At 46.4% G+C, this 18116-nt stretch overlaps 1 protein-coding gene across 4 annotated transcripts in view; it reads left to right on the top strand.

The window, feature by feature from the left end:
- Window positions 1-18116, top strand: part of LOC138304453 (histone-lysine N-methyltransferase, H3 lysine-36 specific-like) — a 1084114-nt gene that overhangs the window by 905977 nt on the left and 160021 nt on the right. For all 4 annotated transcript variants that reach the window (XM_069244523.1, XM_069244520.1, XM_069244521.1 and 1 more), the window contains one exon: window positions 12920-13076. In XM_069244523.1, coding sequence (XP_069100624.1) covers window positions 12920-13076 — 157 coding nt within the window. The remainder of the gene's footprint in view (window positions 1-12919; window positions 13077-18116) is intronic.

The raw sequence follows: 18116 nt of genomic DNA, 5'->3' as shown, positions 1-18116 counted from the left end.
ATTCCCCCAATAGGGATAGGAATGTGCCCCCCTCCCCTCAGGGAGCAGGCACAAAGATGGTGTAGCCACCCTCAAGGACAGTAGCCATTGGCTACTGCCCTCCCAGACCTAAACACACCCATAAATACAGTATTTAGGGGCTCCCCAGAACCTAGGAAACTAGATTCTTGCAACCTAAGAGGAAGAGGACTACTGAACTGAAAACCTGCAGAGAAGACGAAGACACCAGCTGCTTTGGCCCCAGCTCTACCGGCCTGTCTCCCCACTTCTAAAGACACTGCTCCAGCGACGCGTTCCACAGGGTCCAGCAACCTCTGAAGCCTCAGAGGACTACCCTGCATCTAGAAGGACCAAGAACTCCCGAGGACAGCGGCTCTGTTCCACAAAGACTGCAACTTTGCAACAAAGAAGCAACTTTGAAACAACACATGTTTCCCACTGGAAGCGTGAGACTTTGCACTCTGCACCCGACGCCCCCGGCTCGACTTGTGGAGAACAAACACCACAGGGAGGACTCCCCGGCGACTACGAGACCGTGAGTAGCCAGAGTTGACCCCCCTGAGCCCCCACAGCGACGTCTGCAGAGGGAATCCCCAGGCTCACCCTGACGCGACTGCCTGCTTCAAAGACCTGACGCCTGGTAAAGACTCTGCATCCGCAGCCCCCAGGACCTGAAGGATCCGACCTCCAGTGCAGGAGCGACCCCCAGGTGGCCCTCTCCCTTGCCCAGGTGGTGGCTACCCAGAGGACCCCCCCCTTGCCTGCCTGCATCGCTGAAGAGACCCCTTGGTCTCCCATTGAATCCTATTGCGAACCCGACGCTTGTTTGCACACTGCACCCGGCCGCCCCGTGCCGTTGAGGGTGTACTTTCTGTGTGGACTTGTGTCCCCCCCGGTGCCCTACAAAACCCCCCTGGTCTGCCCTCCGAAGACATGGGTACTTACCTGCTGGCAGACTGGAACCAGGGCACCCCATCTCCATTGAAGCCTATGCATTTTGGGCACCACTTTGACCTCTGCACCTGACCGGCCCTGAGCTGCTGGTGTGGTAACTTTGGGGTTGCCCTGAACCCCCAACGGTGGGCTACCTTGGACCCAATTTTGAACCCCGTAGGTGATTTACTTACCTGCAAAAAACTAACAAACACTTACCTCCCCCAGGAACTGTTGAAAATTGCACTGTGTCTAGTTTTAAAATAGCTATATGTCATTTGTGGGGAAACTGTATATGCTATTTTGCTAATTCAAAGTTCCTAAAGTTCCTAAGTGAAGTACCTTTCATTTAAAGCATTACTTGTAAATCTTGAACCTGTGGTTCTTTTAAATAAACTTAGAAAATATATTTTTCTATACAAAAACCTATTGGCCTGGAATTGTCTCTGAGTGTGTGTTCCTCATTTATTGTCTGTGTGTGTAAAAAAAATGCTTAACACTACCCTCTGATAAGCCTACTGCTCGACAACACTACCACAAAATAGAGCATTAGAATTATCTCTTTTTGCCACTATCTTACCTCTAAGGGGAACCCTTGGACTCTGTGCATACTATTCCTTACTTTGAAATAGTGCATACAGAGCCAACTTCCTACACTGTCCCAATACCCCATGCCTGAGAGTCTTGTCATCCAGGCTTCCTCTTCTTCAGGCGCATTCCCTTCCGCACCCCTGGACAGGGAATCAAAAAAGGTGGAACAGTTTGTTAAGAAGTTGTTTTCTTCCTCTAGTCTTGCCCTGCAGTCTGTGAACACCGCATGCCTTTTGAGCCGCTATATCCACTGTTTGTGGGATACGGTCACGCAAGTCCTGCTGCAGATACCGGAGGTGGCCCGTTGTAAGGAAATGCCTCCCTGGCATGGTTACCCCCTAACTTTTTGCCTTTGCTGATGCTAAGTTATGATTTGAAAGTGTGCTGGGACCCTGCTGACTAGGCCCCAGCACCAGTGTTCTTTCCCTAAACTGTACCTTTGTCTCCACAGTTGGCACAACCCTGGCACTCAGGTAAGTCCCTTGTAACTGGTACCCCTGGTACCAAGGGGCCTGATGCCAGGGAAGGTCTCTAAGGGCTGCAGCATGTCTTATGACACCCTGGGGGCCCATCACTCAGCACATGCACACTGCCTCACAGCTTGTGGGTGCTGCTGGGCAGAAAATGACTAAGTCGACATGGCACTCCCCTCAGAGTGCCATACCAACCTCACACTGCCTGTGGCATAGGTAAGTCACCCCTCTAGCAGGCTTTACAGCCCTAAGGCAGGGTGCACTATACCACAGGTTAGGGCATATGTGCATGAACACTATGCCCCTACAGTGTCTAAGCAAAACCTTAGACATTGTAAGTGCAGGTTAGCAATAAGAGTATATGGTCTGGGAGTTTACCAAACACGAACTCCACAGTTCTATAATGGCTACACTGAAAACTAGGATGTTTGGTATCAAACTTCTCAGCACAATAAATGCACACTGATGCCAGTGTGCAATTTATTGTAACATACACCTAGAGGGCATCTTAGAGATGCCCCCTGAATACCTACCCGACTTCTAGTGTAGGCTGACCAGTTTCTGCCAGCCTGCCACACACCAGACATGTTGCTGGCCACTAGGGGAGAATGCCTTTGTCACTCTGTACTGGGTGGAGGTGCTTCTCACCTCCCCCTGCAGGAACTGTAACACCTGGGGGTGAGCCTCAAAGGCTCACCCCTTTTGTTACAGCGCGCCAGAGCATCCCAGCTAATGGAGATGCCGGCCCCTGCCCCCACTTTTGGCGGCAACGCTGGAGGAGATCATGAGAAAAACAAGGAGTCGTCACACACCAGTCAGGGCAGCCCCTAAGGTGTCCTGATCTGAGGTGACCCCTGCCTTGAGAAATCCTCCATCTTGAGTTTGGAGGATTCCCCTAATAGGATTAGGGATGTGCCCCCTCCCCAAATTGAGGAGGCACAAAGAGGGTGTAGCCACCCTCAAAGACAGTAGCCATTGGCTACTGCCCTCCCAGACCTAAACACACCCCTAAATTCAGTATTTAGGGGCTCCCCAGATCCCAGGAAATCAGATTCCTGCAACCTGAAGAAAGAAGAAGGACTGCTGACCTACAAGCCTGCAGAGAAGGAGGAAGACGACAACTGCTTTGGCCCCAGCCCTACCGGTCCGTCTCCAACTTCGAAAACCTGCTCCAGCGATGCATCCGACAGGGACCAGCGACCTCTGAAGCCTCAGAGGACTGCCCTGTACTACAGGACCAAGACACTCCCGTGAACAGCGCCCTGCTCAAAACCAGCTACTACTTTGCAACAAAGAAGCAACTTCCAAGGACTTCATGTTTCCTGCCGGAAGCATGGGACTCTACACTCTGCACCCGACGCCCCCGGCTCCACCTGAAGAAAACCAACACCCCAGGGAGGACTCTCCGGTAACTGCGAGCCCGTGAGTAACCAGAGACGACCCCCCCCCCGATCCCCCACAGTGACGCCTGCAGAGAGAATCCAGAGGCTCCCCCTGACCGCGACTGCTTGTAACAAGGGACCCGACGCCTGGAACCAACACTGCACCCGCAGCCCCCAGGACCTGAAGGAACCGAACTTCGATGCAGGAGTGACCCCCAAGCGACCCGCTGCCTTACCCAGGTGGTGGCTGTCCCGAGAAGCCTCCCCTGTGCTTGCCTGCACCGCTAGAGTGACCCCCGGGTTCCTCCACTAAAACCTATACAAAACCTGACGCCTGCTTTGCACACTGCACCCGGCCGCCCCTGTGCCGCTGAGGGTGTGTTTTGTGTGCCTACTTGTATACCCCCCAGTGCTCTACAAAACCCCTCTGGTCTGCCCCCCGAGGACGCGGGTACTTACCTGCTGGCACACTGGAACCGGAGCACCCCTGTTCTCCATAGGCGCCTATGTGTTTTGGGCACCTCTTTGACCTCTGCTCCTGACTGGCCCTGAGCTGCTGGTGTGGTAACTTTGGGGTTGCCTTGAACCCCCAACGGTGGGCTGCGTATGCCCCAGAACTGAGACTTGTAAGTGTTTTACTTACCTCCTAATCTAACCTTTACTTACCTCCCCCAGGAACTGTTGATTTTTGCACTGTGTCCACTTTGAAAATAGCTTATTGCCCTTTTTTCAAAGACTGCACATGATATTGTTTTCATTCAAAGTTCCTAAAGTATCTAAGTGAAGTATCTTACATTTAAAGTATTAACTGTAAATCTTGATCCTGTGGTTCTTAAAATAAACTAAGAAAATATATTTTTCAATATAAAAACCAATTGGCCTGGAGTAAGTCTTTGAGTGTGTGTTCCTCATTTATTGCCTGTGTGTGTGTACAACAAATGCTTAACACTACCCTCTGATAAGCCTACTGCTCGACCACACTACCACAAAATAGAGCATTAGAATTATCTAATTTTGCCACTATCTGGGCAGGGTAGCCATAAGAGTATATGGTCTGGGAGTCTGGCATACACGAACTCCACAGCACCATAATGGCTACACTGAAAACTGTGAAGTTTGGTATCAAACTTCTCAGCACAATAAATGCACACTGATGCCAGTGTACATTTTATTGTGAAATACATATACCCGTCTTCGTGTGGGCTGACTAGTTTTTTCCAGCCTGCCACACACCAGACATGTTGCTGGCCACATGGGGAGAGAGCCTTTGTCACTCTGTGGCCAGGAACAAAGCCTGTACTGGGTGGAGGTGCTTCACACTTCCCCCTGCAGGAACTGTAACACCTGGCGGTGAGCCTCAAAGGCTCACCCCCTTTGTTACAGCGCCACAGGGCATCCTAGCTAGTGGAGATGCCCGCCCCTCTGGCCACTGACCCCACTTTTGGCGGCAAGGCTGGAGGAGATAATGAGAAAAACAAGGAGTAGTCACTGGCCAGTCAGGACAACCCCTGAGGTGTCCTGAGCTGAGGTGACTCTGACTTTTAGAAATCCTCCATCTTGCAGATGGGATTCCCCCAGTAGGATTAGGGATGTGCCCCCCTCCCCACAGGGAGGAGGCACAAAGAGGGTGTAGTCACCCTCAGGGACAGTATCCATTGGCTACTGCCCTCCCAGACCTAAACACACCCCTACATTGAGTATTTAGGGGCCCCCAGAACCTAGGAAGAGAGATTCCTGCAACCTGAAGACGAAGAAGGACTGCTGACCTGAAGCCTTGCAGAGAAGACGGAGACACCAACTGCTTTGGCCCCAGCCCTACCGGCCTGTCTCCCCACTTCAAGAAAAACTGCAACAGCGACGCGTCCCCCAGGGTCCAGCGACCTCTGAAGGCTCAGAGGACTACCCTGCATCTAAAAGGACCAAGAACTCCAGAGGACAGCGGCCCTGTTCCAAAGAAACTGCAACTTTGCAGCAAAGTAGCAACTTTTAAAGACCACACGTTTACCGCCGGAAGCGTGAGACTTTCCACTCTGCACCCGACGCCCCCGGCTCGACCTGCGGAAAACTAACTCTACAGGGAGGACTCCCCAGCGACTGCGAGCCTGTGAGTAGCCAGTGTTGACCCCCCTGAACCCCCATAGCGACGCCTGCAGAAGGAATCCAGAGGCTCCCCCTGACCGAGACTGCCTGCTTTAAGGAACCCGACGCCTGGTAAAGACACTGCACCTGCAGCCCCCAGGACCTGAAGGAACCGAACTCCAGTGCAGGAGCGACCCCCAGGAGGCCCTCTCCCTAGCCCAGGTAGTGGCTACCCCGAGGAGCCCCCCCCTTGCCTGCCTGCATCGCTGAAGAGACCCCTGGGTCTCCCATTGAAACCTATTGCAAACCCGACGCCTGTTTGCACACTACACCCCGGCCGCCCCTGTGCCGCTGAGAGTGTACTTTCTGTGCCTGCTTGTGCCCCCCCCCCCCCCCCCCCCCCCCCCCCCCCCCCCCCAGTGCCCTACAAAACCCCCCTGGTCTGCCCTCTGAAGTCGCGGGTACTTACCTGCTGGCAGACTGGAACCGGGGCACCCCTATTTCCATTAAAGCCTATGTGTTTTGGGCACCACTTTGACCTCTGCACCTGACCGGCCTTGAGCTGCTGGTGTGGTAACTTTTGGGGTTGCCTTGAACCCCCAACGGTGGGCTACCTTGGACCCAACTTTGAACCCTGTAAGTGCTTTACTTACCTGTGAACCTAACAAATACTTACCTCCCCCAGGAACTGTTGATTTTTGCAGTGTCCAATTTTAAAATAGCTTATTGCCATTTTTGCCAAAACTGTACATCCTATTGTGATGATTCAAAGTTCCTAAGATACCTGAGTGAAATACCTTTCATTCAAAGTATTGTTTGTAAATCTTGAACCTGTGGTTCTTAAAATAAACTAAGAAAATATATTTTTCTATATAAAAAACAAATTGGCCTGGAATTGTCTTTGAGTGTGTGTTCCTCATTTATTGCCTGTATGTGTACGACAAATGCTTAACACTACCCTCTCATAAGCCTACTGCTCGACCACACTACCACAAAATAGAGCATTAGAATTATCTCTTTTTGCCACTATCTTAACTCTAAGGGGAACCCTTGGACTCTGTGCATGCTATTTCTTACTTTGAAATAGTACATACAGAGCCAACTTCCTACAAGCAGACAAGCGCGATTTGTGCAGACTCCTGGCTGCCTGAGCTGAACTTTGCTGGGCTGAGGAGGTCACAGCTCCTATGGGTGTGACCTCCTCGGCTCAACAAAGGTGCCTCAAGGCCCTCCCCTGGGTGATGAGGAAAGCGTCACCCATTGACTTCGACCTGGGCACTTCATGTTTAAGCCCTGAAGCGCCCAGGGCGAGTGTCAATCAGTGACACTTCGTCACAGTGTGGGGTGGGGTCAGCAGTCTCACTGACCCCATCCCACTCTGTGACGAGGCTGGGATTGCTGCCTTCCCTCATTGGCTGACCAGAGGTCAGCCAATGAGGGAAGGTAGTAGTCCCAACACTCCTGGAACCTCGGAGGCTGAAGGTAAGTGTGTGATGTTTTAAAATGAATGTTTGGTGCGTGCGTGCATGTTTGAATGTTATGAGTGTTGTTAATGGATGTGCATGTGTGTGAAAGAATGAGAGTGTGTGGTGATCTTTTAAAATGAATGTTGCGTGCGTGCATGTTTGAATGTTACGAGTGTTGTTAATGGATGTGTGTGTGTGTGTGTACATCATTGCAGTATGTCTGCTAGTCCTAAAAACACCCTCTAGTGGCTAAGTATATTGTTACACTGCATTACTTTCTCCTGTTTTTTTATTTCATGAGATTTTGCGCTCTAGGCGCTAACAATATAGTTACATGACCATGTTGCTTACAAATGATATTTTTGTTACGGTGCCCTCTAGAGGCTGTTTTGAGCATTAAAGTCAAATGCCAAAAGGTAATTATATGATAATTGTATAGTTTTTAATAATCTCTCCATATTACAATTATGACCATGATTCAGGCCAACTTAACATCCTTACTACACTATGGCGGTCTGAACACTCTTCATATGTTTGGGTGACCCTTTTAGTTTATTTCTCCTCTGTGGCTGTCTTCTGTCAATTTTGTGGGGCGTTTTGTTAGCCAGCCAGCATCTCTGGATTAGGAAGACCTAAGTGAGAAGGAAGAAAGGGACCCTCCTCGACTTGAAGTAGAGGTACATGAAACCCAGGTGTCTAGGACACCTTCCTCTAGTGAGGATGGTTCAGGTTCCTCAAGATCCAGAGTTAGAATCTCTGGATCTTAAATCTGAATCTGAAGATGCCCTCGCAGAGAGTTTAGCTAAGAGACTAGATCTGAAACACAGGATCTTAGCTAAAGAGATGGAAAGAGCAGACATGGGTTTAGCCCCCATGAATGGTGGCAGTAGTATCATAAACAGGGACGGAGTAGAAAATTATGTCCCTAAAATCCCCAAAGGGATTGTCCCCAAATACGAGGAAGGTAATGACATCTCCAAGTAGTACACAGCGTATGATAGGGCCCATGTAGCCAGAAAACATAAGAAAGAGTACCGGGGAACTCTCCTTTGGGAACTGTTCTTAGGCAAGTTTAGGATAGACTCCTCACACTGAATGAGGCAGATGCAAACTCATATGAACTCATAAAGACTACGCTAATTGTGGAATTTGGATTGACACCTGAGCATTACGGAATCAAATTCAGGGAGACTCGAAAAACCCAGTCAGTCCTAGGTTGATTTTGTGGACTTCTCAGTGTAAACTCTAGGTGGCTAGTTAAAAGGTAACAAAGTGTGTGGTTATGAGGGTCCTAACAATCTTGTGATGAAAGAGCATCTGTTGAGTGATTGTTTTCAAACGCTTCATAGTTTTTTATTTAATTCTTTTATAGAACTACTCATCCCAGTGTCGGGTGTCAAAGTATTTAACATGACACATGCATTATACATTGACAATAAATCTAAGAAGTTTGTAAACCAATTTACAGGATGTTATATAAGACAATGAGAGCTTCAAGGTGCAGAAGATACACATCGTCTTTACTGCTAGGGATTATATGCTGAGTGTATTTCCGGGTGAAACGAAGTCTGGATTAATAACGTAATTTATTATGTGGGGTTATCTGTATTACTAAGATATTATTACTACTCAACCCGTTTTTGTTGTCTTATTATAACAGCAGATTGAGAAAAAAACAAAAAGGGCCTAAACCTATGCTTTGCAGTCTGCATGAAATCCTAGATACCTGTTCACTGTGCTACATTAGGGGAATTGCAGTTTATGAACTGAAAGTAATGAAAGTATCTCTGTGTCAAAAGCAGTAACTAACTTGTGTATCTATATAAAATCTGCATGTCACACGTGCCCTGCAGGAGACAAATTACAGATCAGGGCAATGGAGTCAAAACTGTGGCTAGATAGAACACAAATCCAGCATGTGCATTAACCACCAAAATTATTCTCACCATTATTATTATTCCTTGAGATTAAAGAGCACCCCAAACTGTCTTCAGAAAGTGCTTTAATCCTGTAAAATATTATAAAATGAAGCCCTTGAAATCAAGCCAGAACAGATTTACTGTCACTTTTTTGTTTTGTTTTGTTTTTTTAATAAAAGTATACGTTGATTGTCAGACTGCTTTCCATGACTCCACCCATCGTGGCCACACCCCTTTTTGTTTTAATTCCTTGTCCCCAATGTATGGGTTCCCTGAGGAAAGATTTTCCAATTCCAGCCCTTCAGATAGACCCATGAATGCTAGGTGGGGCAGAGCACACACAAGGCATGTTCCAGAACAAGAACCTGCCACAGCCGTCCCTGTGGCTTGTCTCCCAAGGATTTGGTAACACAGTTAAACAGTCTTACTGGGGCGTCCAGTGCATAAACCTCTCTAAACTATTGGACAAAGGTTAAAATCTCAGACAACTCTGTAGAGCAAGAAAATGATTGGAGAATGTGTACAAGGCACAAAATTCACCTCTGCAGCGCCCTGTCTGTCAGTTTGGTGGGTCAGTTCCCCTGTTGCAGCGATCGTCTAATTTTCTTTTCTTTTTCTTTTCTTTTTTTGTGTAATAATTGGAGTACTGTTGCACTGTACGTTACTGCTTAAGTAACCACTGGTATTGCTGGAACTAAGCGACCCTGACTAAAAAATAAAATAAAAAAGACAGCAGAAGTTAGATGTGTGGCTGTACATATACATGCTCTGCATTCTCCTGCCATCTAATGTTGGGTCAGATATTTGCAACTTGTTTTTCTTCGAAGACGTCTTTCGAGTCACGAGTATAGTGACTTCACTCTTAATTGGTAATGCGCATGGGCATTGACTCCATTTTTGGACTGTTTTTTTATTTTATTTTTTATTTTTTTTGCTACCAGGTCCAGACATGTCCCGTTCGGGCTCCGGGTTAGGTGCCTGATAGCACCTTCTCCTAGCCTTTTTGACTCTTCCACTCCTGTTCTCCTGGAACAAACTTCACAGATCAGTACTAGCACTTTGTCAGTCTACTGTCCTCAAGTCTGGGGCTCCATTCAGCGTCCTTGGATTCCTCACAGAGCCTTCTGGCCATCATCTCCAGTGCCTTCTCGTCAAGAATGCCAGGTCAAAGCATGCCCTTCCAGGACTTCCCTAGTGTCACTGGATGTGCCCCTAGACTGACCACCATCAAGACTGCAACCTCCTCTTCTCACCAGAGCACTGCGAGACCAGGTGACAGGCCTGCCTCGCATTTCAGTCTAAAAAGACTCTTTCATATCAATGCAAATGGAGGTAGGCCCATTGAAGAAGGCAAAGGCAACACCCTCACCATCTTCGGGGAGAGTGACTGCGGTGATAAGGAAGAAGCCGGCCCTTCTGGGCCTAACTGCTGCAGTCCATCTTGGAGGCCAATTCACCTTCCAAATTTTAAGGGGAGCCCCACAACCAGATCTCCAGGCTTTATAACCGACCAAGACACAGACTGCGAGTATGTTCACTACCCAGCCCCAACTCACTGCCACACAACGGCCCCAAGCAGGCCGAGCACCACTCCAGTGGGGGCCAGAGTCTCTAAAACAGTCTGCTGGTCCGCCACTGACTCCAGGCCATGGTCAGCACTGACACAAACCCTCAGAGCTGACAACGCTCCATTCTCCAGGTGCAAAGGCCCCACTGAAAGCATGTCCTACCTGGGAGCCAACAAGGTTCTTCTACTCCCCATCAAAAGCCTCTGCCAGCCTTTGGTGATGCCAAAAACCCACTCTGCACTGAGAGCCCCATTGAGGGCAGGCTTTGAAGACTCTGAGAAAACTACCCTCCAGCAATTACAGAAATAGTTGGACGCTTGACAGAAGTGCCTCTTTGTTTACCTACAAAATTGGAAAATCTCCACTAAGCTCCCACCAAAACATTAAGACACACACCCAAGAAAAGGAATTTGTCTTTCCAGGAGCAGATTGCCCTGGAACCCACGGCTCCCCCAAGTCATAAGGAGCAGGAGGACGGGGCTCCAGTCCTCCTCCCCTGCCTACCACCTTCTCCTTCCTCACTGCCACCACTATACGTGTCAACTCCCCCATCTTCATGAGAGGGATCACAGCACTCACTCTATGGGAGGGCAGTCCATAGTATTCACAAGTACTTTAATTCTCCCTGAGATCCACAACCCAGTGCCGACCCGTGAGCTGTTGGATATAGATCTCCCAGGCGACATAGACACTGATCTCTCTCCGGCTAAACCTTACCCACCTGATGACAGTCTTTTACCACAAGGTTATACAGAGCGTGGTGGCTACTTCCAATTAAGTAGAAATGCATGTTGTCCTGGACAACAATGACTTCCTGGTGGAAACCCTCTCAAAACATAGCCCACACTACAGTTCCTCGTGATGCTCAAGGAGATATTCAACCCAACAGCTTCAAAGAGCCAGTCAGGGCTAGAGCAATCCTTCCAAGAGTTGCTAAGTATTACTACATCTTTGTGAACGTTGGGCCACTGTGGAAGTGTTGACATGTGACTCTCAACATATGGTTTGCTGGTGTCTTCTAGATGTAGCAATACATTTTTGGAATGCCTGACGTGTTTTAAAAATGTTTTGTCATGCTACTTTAAATTGCTCTTCAGGACAAAATATGTTTCCAAAATATAAGCATCTAAACGTGGAGAGATGAGATATAACACATTTTTCGTAGGGGGAAGAGTCAAAACAAAACACTGAAGTAGTACAGTAGGAAAGTAACAAATAATAAAGAAAACACAAGGCCTCTATTTTATTTTAGTAATTAAACTTAACGTCCTATTTAGGCTTGTAAAGTAATGTTTGGTCGGCAAAGTAGAATGCGAGCCCTGTAGCAACGAGGGTTGTTTAATAAATAGGCGCACAAGCAGCTGTTTGTTTTGATGTTAAAAGTACACCAAGCAGACTTTCTAGAAATCAAAAGAGGCAGTAGAAGTTGATTAGAATGTTATTATCTTTGATAATGTGGTTTAACAATAATGTGCAGTAGCGGTATAGAAGTGCGGTTTCTCCATACAGAAAGTTAAGTTTTGGCACCTCTTCTTACTTGTGTATTGAACTGTAGTGAACATGCGAGTGGGAGTTGTAAAGCACACGCAGCTGATTCCCTACAATACATTGGTTTGTTTGTGTCAAATCTAAAGGTGAAACCAAAGTCCTCCTAAAGCCTGTGGCAGCCCGACGTCAGAAATTAAACCAGCTGCCACTGATGAAGGAAAATAGACATATGAGTGACGGTGAAGCCAACCAATGATATGTAATGTGCCGACTCCACGCACCTTTTAAGTTTGTTGAGGAGAGGGTGAATAACAACCCACGGCGCACGTGCTGTCTCAAGCGAAACCTAAAAATCGAAATAGGTCTTTTAGATTAAATGCGTATTTGAAGTACAAAGTTTAAATAAATGCAGTTGGTTCACCTACTTCAGTGTGTCTGATAAGCAGCCACACATGCCAGTGTCTTCTTACCTACCACCAAAGAGGAGGTTGTCCCTATTTGTAAGGGGAAGCATGACTCAAAATGTAGGAGTTAAAACAGTGACTAACTTCAATATGGAAAGCTCTGTTGGCACTTAATTTTGATGATTTGGCAGATATTCACCTCTGCTCGTTCTTTGCGTGTTAGTTTTGTGAACGTTTCCCTCTGCTATCACTGGGCGATTCTCCCGTCAGTCACCTCTGACTCCCTCCTTGGTTATATCATTGTATTCATTCCTAGTGGCCTACGTAGCTTCTTCATTGGATGTTTTCCCGTGCTGCTTCTGACCGGTTGTACTACCGTTCAGATGAGCTTTGAGGTGATTTAGTTAGCAAAACGGCATTAAGCATACTATTAATTCATGTGTTTAAATCAAGTCAAAGTTGATGTTACACAGTAGGTAGCTTTATCTGGTGAGGATATAGATGACTTTTGGAACTGAAAGTGTTTGACTCCTTTTAGTACGTACTACAGACATTAATGGCTGTGAAGAGCTGAATTTGGTTTCTAACATTGTCCTTATGCTTTTTTTCTTGTCAGGAGGCAGTCTCATATGCTGCGATTCTTGCCCTGCTGCCTTTCATCGCGAGTGTCTAAACATCGACATACCAGAGGGAAGCTGGTTCTGTAATGATTGCAGGGCTGGTAAAAAGCCACACTGTAAAGAGGTGGTTTGGGTGAAAGTGGGTCGCTACAGGTAGGTAAAGTCTATGCACATCTCTAGTGCTGTTCAATGCAAATCATAATTTTCCTAATCTCAGTATGATAGTATCCCAGTTGCGACCCTTACTGTCCCACAGCCATACTGTATCAGCATTGGAAGTCTGTCATCGTGATTCTGTTCTACTTACTGTAGTAGGTTCTGAATTTTATTACTATCTCACATGCTAATGGGTCTTGTGTATGAGCGTAACGCTTAATCCAGCAGCAGGCAATTTGATGTCAATCTAGACCCTGAAGAGGGTGATGGTGTCACTCTTAAATTTCATGGCCATTTCAACTCCTCCCATTGTAACAAAGGTGGACTTGTTTGTAGTTGCAATTAGTTTTAGTTGAGCCAGGAACTTGCCAATATAGAATCTTATTTAACATTTGTTAACAATATAATATCTGCATATGTGTAGGGATCCTAGGGCACATTTAACAAATAAAGCTCTCCATCTTGTGATTCTTGTAATTCTCCTCAGGTTCGTGAGTATAAATGATGAACAGAAAACTGTATTAATGAATGCTTCATTTACTGCCTTTTTTATTAAACGAATCGGTCAAATCATTAAATAATATCCATTTTGTAACTTGCCAGATATGCTCCTGACCTCTGATTTACCCCTTTCCCAGACTTCTGATCTCGTTGGTGGACAAGTGACTGATCCTACAAAGCCTTGATGCCTTGATTGTGATAAATTTATGTTCACTAAGTGCTTTGAACCCTGAGTGGCCATCCAGTCTCTGCGTTTCAAGTGCAATTTACAGCAATTAGCCAGGATAGGTGCTTGATGACCAGTGTTTGTCCTCTTAAAATGGTCAAATCTACTTTCTATAATTATACTGAAAAATATGCGTACCACTGTATCAAATACAGTCTGCTGGGGAATCTGCACCAGGTATTTTAATTGCAAGAAATGGCTATGTACAGTAAATGATTTCCACATTTTGCACTGGATTTCATTGACTGCCTATTTCGGAATTTCTGTGCGCATTTGCCATTTTTGCAAAGGAGAATATTTTGAATCATAACTATAAATTAATTAATTCTTTCGTCTTTCCCTTAAAGCTCTTTTGCAGTATTCCTAAGCAAATGTTTAATTAAATTAGTTACTCAGCAAACTCTCCCTTTTTTGTTGTTGGTCTTTGAAGCAGCCTTTTTGCCTGAAGGTGATTGTGTAAAACATTCCTGTTCAGTGAAACCTCTGACTAAGTAACCCCATTTCCTTTTTTTTTTTAATTTTCCAAGAGGAACATTTAAAGATTAAAACAACCATTCTGCCTGTTCAAAATAATTTTGGAATGCAGTGTTGTTTTCACATAGGCATTGTTTACCTTTACTTTTCTGAAGAGATATTTCTCTTTAGAAGAGGCGATCTGTAATCACAGGAAGAGGGATGCTTGTGTTTATCAACTAAATGAAGATATCCACGATGTGAAACTGGCATGGTAACACAAGTAACATTTCCTCCTATCGTCTCATGGATAGCTTGCTGACCTTAAGGTGAATTTACACCTTCATCTTGATTTGCTGACTATTCAGAGAAGATAGTTTTCAAATGTAAATCACATCTCAATCTGTTTTCAGCATGGCTCCAAATGACTTGAACCTTAGTTGCCTGCAGCGTGAATACATATGCATATTCATTAAGACAATTTGTAGTCAGTCACCACGTACATGCTTCCGGCTGCATGGACAACATGACTGTGATATGGTACTGCAACAGGCAGAGCAGAGTGGGACCCTGGTTCATGTGTTATGAGATGCTTTGCCTCTGGAGGTAGCTGGACCAGCAGAATTTCTCCCTGGTCACCGCACCCTAGTGGGGGCCCTAAATACTGGAGCTGATGAACTGAGAAGGTGTCGTCTGGTGAAGCATAAATGGTGTCTCAATCTCAAGGTGGCACAAGGCATCTTCGATCAGTGGGGTATGTCCTGGGTAGATCTATTCTGTGCTGTCAAAAACAGGCAGTGTCAACCATTCTGCACATTGGAGTTTCCTCAAAGCCGCTAAGTAGGCGATGCATTCTGGCTAGAATGGAAGGAGGGGCTCCTTTAACCCTTTTTCTCCACTACCGCTTGTGTCCTGGGTTCTGAGGAAGATAAGGCCAGGTCAGAGTCATTCAGTTCACCCAGGACTGGGCTAGAAGAGTGTGGTACCAAATCATTTTGTACCTGAGAATGTTTTCTTTGTTCAGACTTCCACTTCAGGTGGACCTGCTGTCACCGCAACAGAGCAGGGTCATACAGCTTGTGTGTCCACATCTTACATTTCAGTGTGTGGAGATTGAGTGCCAGCTGTTAAATGTGTTTGATGTGCCCGCTGAGGTAATCATTGTCATCTTTACCACCAGATGACCTTCCAAGAAGCCTGTTTATGCTGGAAGCTGGAACAAGTTTGTCACTTGATATTGTACCCGCAACGCGGAGGCCTTGGAAGCTAATCTTTCTGATGTGTTTTTGTTTGTTCTTTTGTTAGCCTAGCTAGGCCTGGCGATAGGCACGGATTTGTCTGCCATTTTAGCTTTTTGTGGCTACCCAACAAACCATCGTAGATTAAATCACTAGTTGTGATGCGGTTTTTACACAATATGACATCCATGTTCCCCCACTCATCTAACCCCTAACCCATGGTCACCAAGCCATTTGTGTTGTCTGCTGGATATTTATCTGGGCTTGACATTACTCGTGTGCAGTTCCTTTGAGCTGATGCACAGCTGTTCCTTGAGGTTCTTGACTCTGAAAACCGCCTTTATGATTTGCCCCTATCTGTGCAAAGTGTGAGTAAAATGCAGGCACTGTCGGTATAGTCGCCCTACCTTACTTTTTTCTTGGACCATTTAGTTTTGAGAAAAAGGGCAGCCTTTCTTCTGAAAGATGTGAACCCATTCACGTTGGTCAACAGTGTCCTTTGCTGTGCATCATCCTCGGAGGAGGAATAGAAACCTCATCATCTTGACTTAAAGAGAGTGCTTAGCTTTTACATTGATCTTACAAGGACTATCTGGCAGACAATCAGCTATTTGTGGAGTTTTCAGATACGAAAATCGGCAAGGGAGTTCAAAAGAAGAACTTCTAAAGGCTGGATAGCCTTCAGCAATAAAATCTACTATGCATTGGCCAAGAATCATCCACCTTAAAGGCTGAAGGCCTGTGTGCCATTCCAACAGGGTCCATGAGGCATTAATAGCATTGGTGAGGGGGATACCAATTTTAGATATCTGTCAGGCTTCAGACTGAGTATAGTTGCATAGATGCATGTTTACAAAGCACTACTGCCCTGATAGCTAGGTCTGAAGGGAAGGTCACTTCTGCTCAATTATGCAAACCTTTTTGATTTGAGTCCCTCTCCAGGACCATTGCTGAAGAGTTATCATGATCTAGTCTAGCGCCTGAGAAAATTCTGAAGGTCAGCAATCTGCGATTAAACAGAAAGTGAGTAACTTATTCTTTTCCATACCGGACAGTCCTCCCATTTGGTGTCTGGTGTTGAAAGTACTTGCCATAATGGGAAAGCTTTCCTTGAGACACACAAGCAAGAATACTTCTTATGGAAAACTATGAGAAGAAAATTAACTAATATGGAAGCTTGTCCCATGAACTGACCAGTGCAATTGCTGTATTCAACAGTTTTTGGTTGTGTTGTGATTGTTTTGAATTTGATTGTTATGATCTCCTTTTTAACAAGAGGTTATATTCATGCTCTGTGTAGGAAAGTACCCTTTTTTGATCATGGTCACCCCCATTTTCTGCCACTGGCACTGATGTTTTTAACTGATGTGCACTGGGTCCCTGCTGACCAGCACTTATTCCCCCTAAAACAAGGTGAAATGATCTAATTGTCACACAATTGGCATATACTTTGGCACCCCTGTAAGTCCAAAATAGGTGGTACCCCAGGTACTTGAGGCATGGGTATCAAAAAGGGTCCCTAAAGGCTGCAGCAAGTGTTTTACCACCCTAAGGGACCCCCCATACAAATTGCATGGAGCCTGCCATTGCAGACTGCGTGCCATGGTGCAAACCGTGAATGACATCACGACATGGCACACTCAGTGTGTGTCATGCCAAAGTCACTGCATATAATTTATGTAAGTCATCCCTACAGCAGGCCTTGAAACACTAGGGCAGAGTGCATTATATTTTATGTGAAGACATAGCTGCAGCAGCAAATGTGCCCCTGTGATGTCTGGTTCCATTACCAGATATTGCAAGTGAACAGGGAAGCCATCTTAAGGTATGTACTGGGCACTGGTCATTACGAGTTACTCAGCTACATAATTGCTTCACTGAAGCCTATGATATCTGGGGATGCCACGGTCCACTAGGTAGCTGACATCAGCTTTTTTTCTCTAGATTGGGCCAGGGGATCCAAAACCCACACCAACTGACCTGGATGATATTCGTGGATGGTAGCCTTTCGGTCATGCCAGAGCTTCATTTGCTGCTTGCCTTCTTCTGTTACGACTCTGTCGTCCCATCTCTAGGGGGCGCTGTAAGAGGACTTTCAGAAGCCTGGGAATCACCTTAAACACCTATCTAGAGGCCCTTACAGACTCCTGTTTGTTTCTCTTTTCTCCATGGTACACTTGTGTAGTACTACATTTGCTTCTTGGGACTGCAAACCCCATAATACACAGACTGGTAGTCAGGAAAGCCTGGATTCTGTTTCCCATTGTTTTCTATGGGAGAAGTCCAGTTGCTCCTTTTCACCGGATCCTCTCCTCCAGGACTTACAAGTGTCTGAAACTACACACACCTGAGACCTCTCCTGTGCAGCCCAGCTTTGACCTGCTTATAAGCAGCCATTTCCTCAAGATCCCCATCGTGCATTGGAGTTCGATTCCTTTGTGTTACAGACCCCTTATCGGAGGGTGTTCCAGTTTTGTTCCTGTTCTGTTCCAGCTTTATCCTGCTTCCTGTTTCTCTGCCTTGCTCCTGATTGTTCCAGCCAGAGTCTGCTTCCTATCTCTTAGCCTTGTACCTGTTTGTTTCTTCCAGAGCCTGCTCCCTGTTTCTCTGCCCTGCTGC

The sequence above is a fragment of the Pleurodeles waltl genome, chromosome 7 (assembly GCF_031143425.1).
Source record: "Pleurodeles waltl isolate 20211129_DDA chromosome 7, aPleWal1.hap1.20221129, whole genome shotgun sequence".
In the NCBI taxonomy this organism is placed as follows: Eukaryota; Metazoa; Chordata; class Amphibia; order Caudata; family Salamandridae; genus Pleurodeles; species Pleurodeles waltl.
The sequence above is the reverse complement of the archived record's forward strand: the minus strand, read 5'-3'. Positions and strand labels throughout refer to the sequence as shown.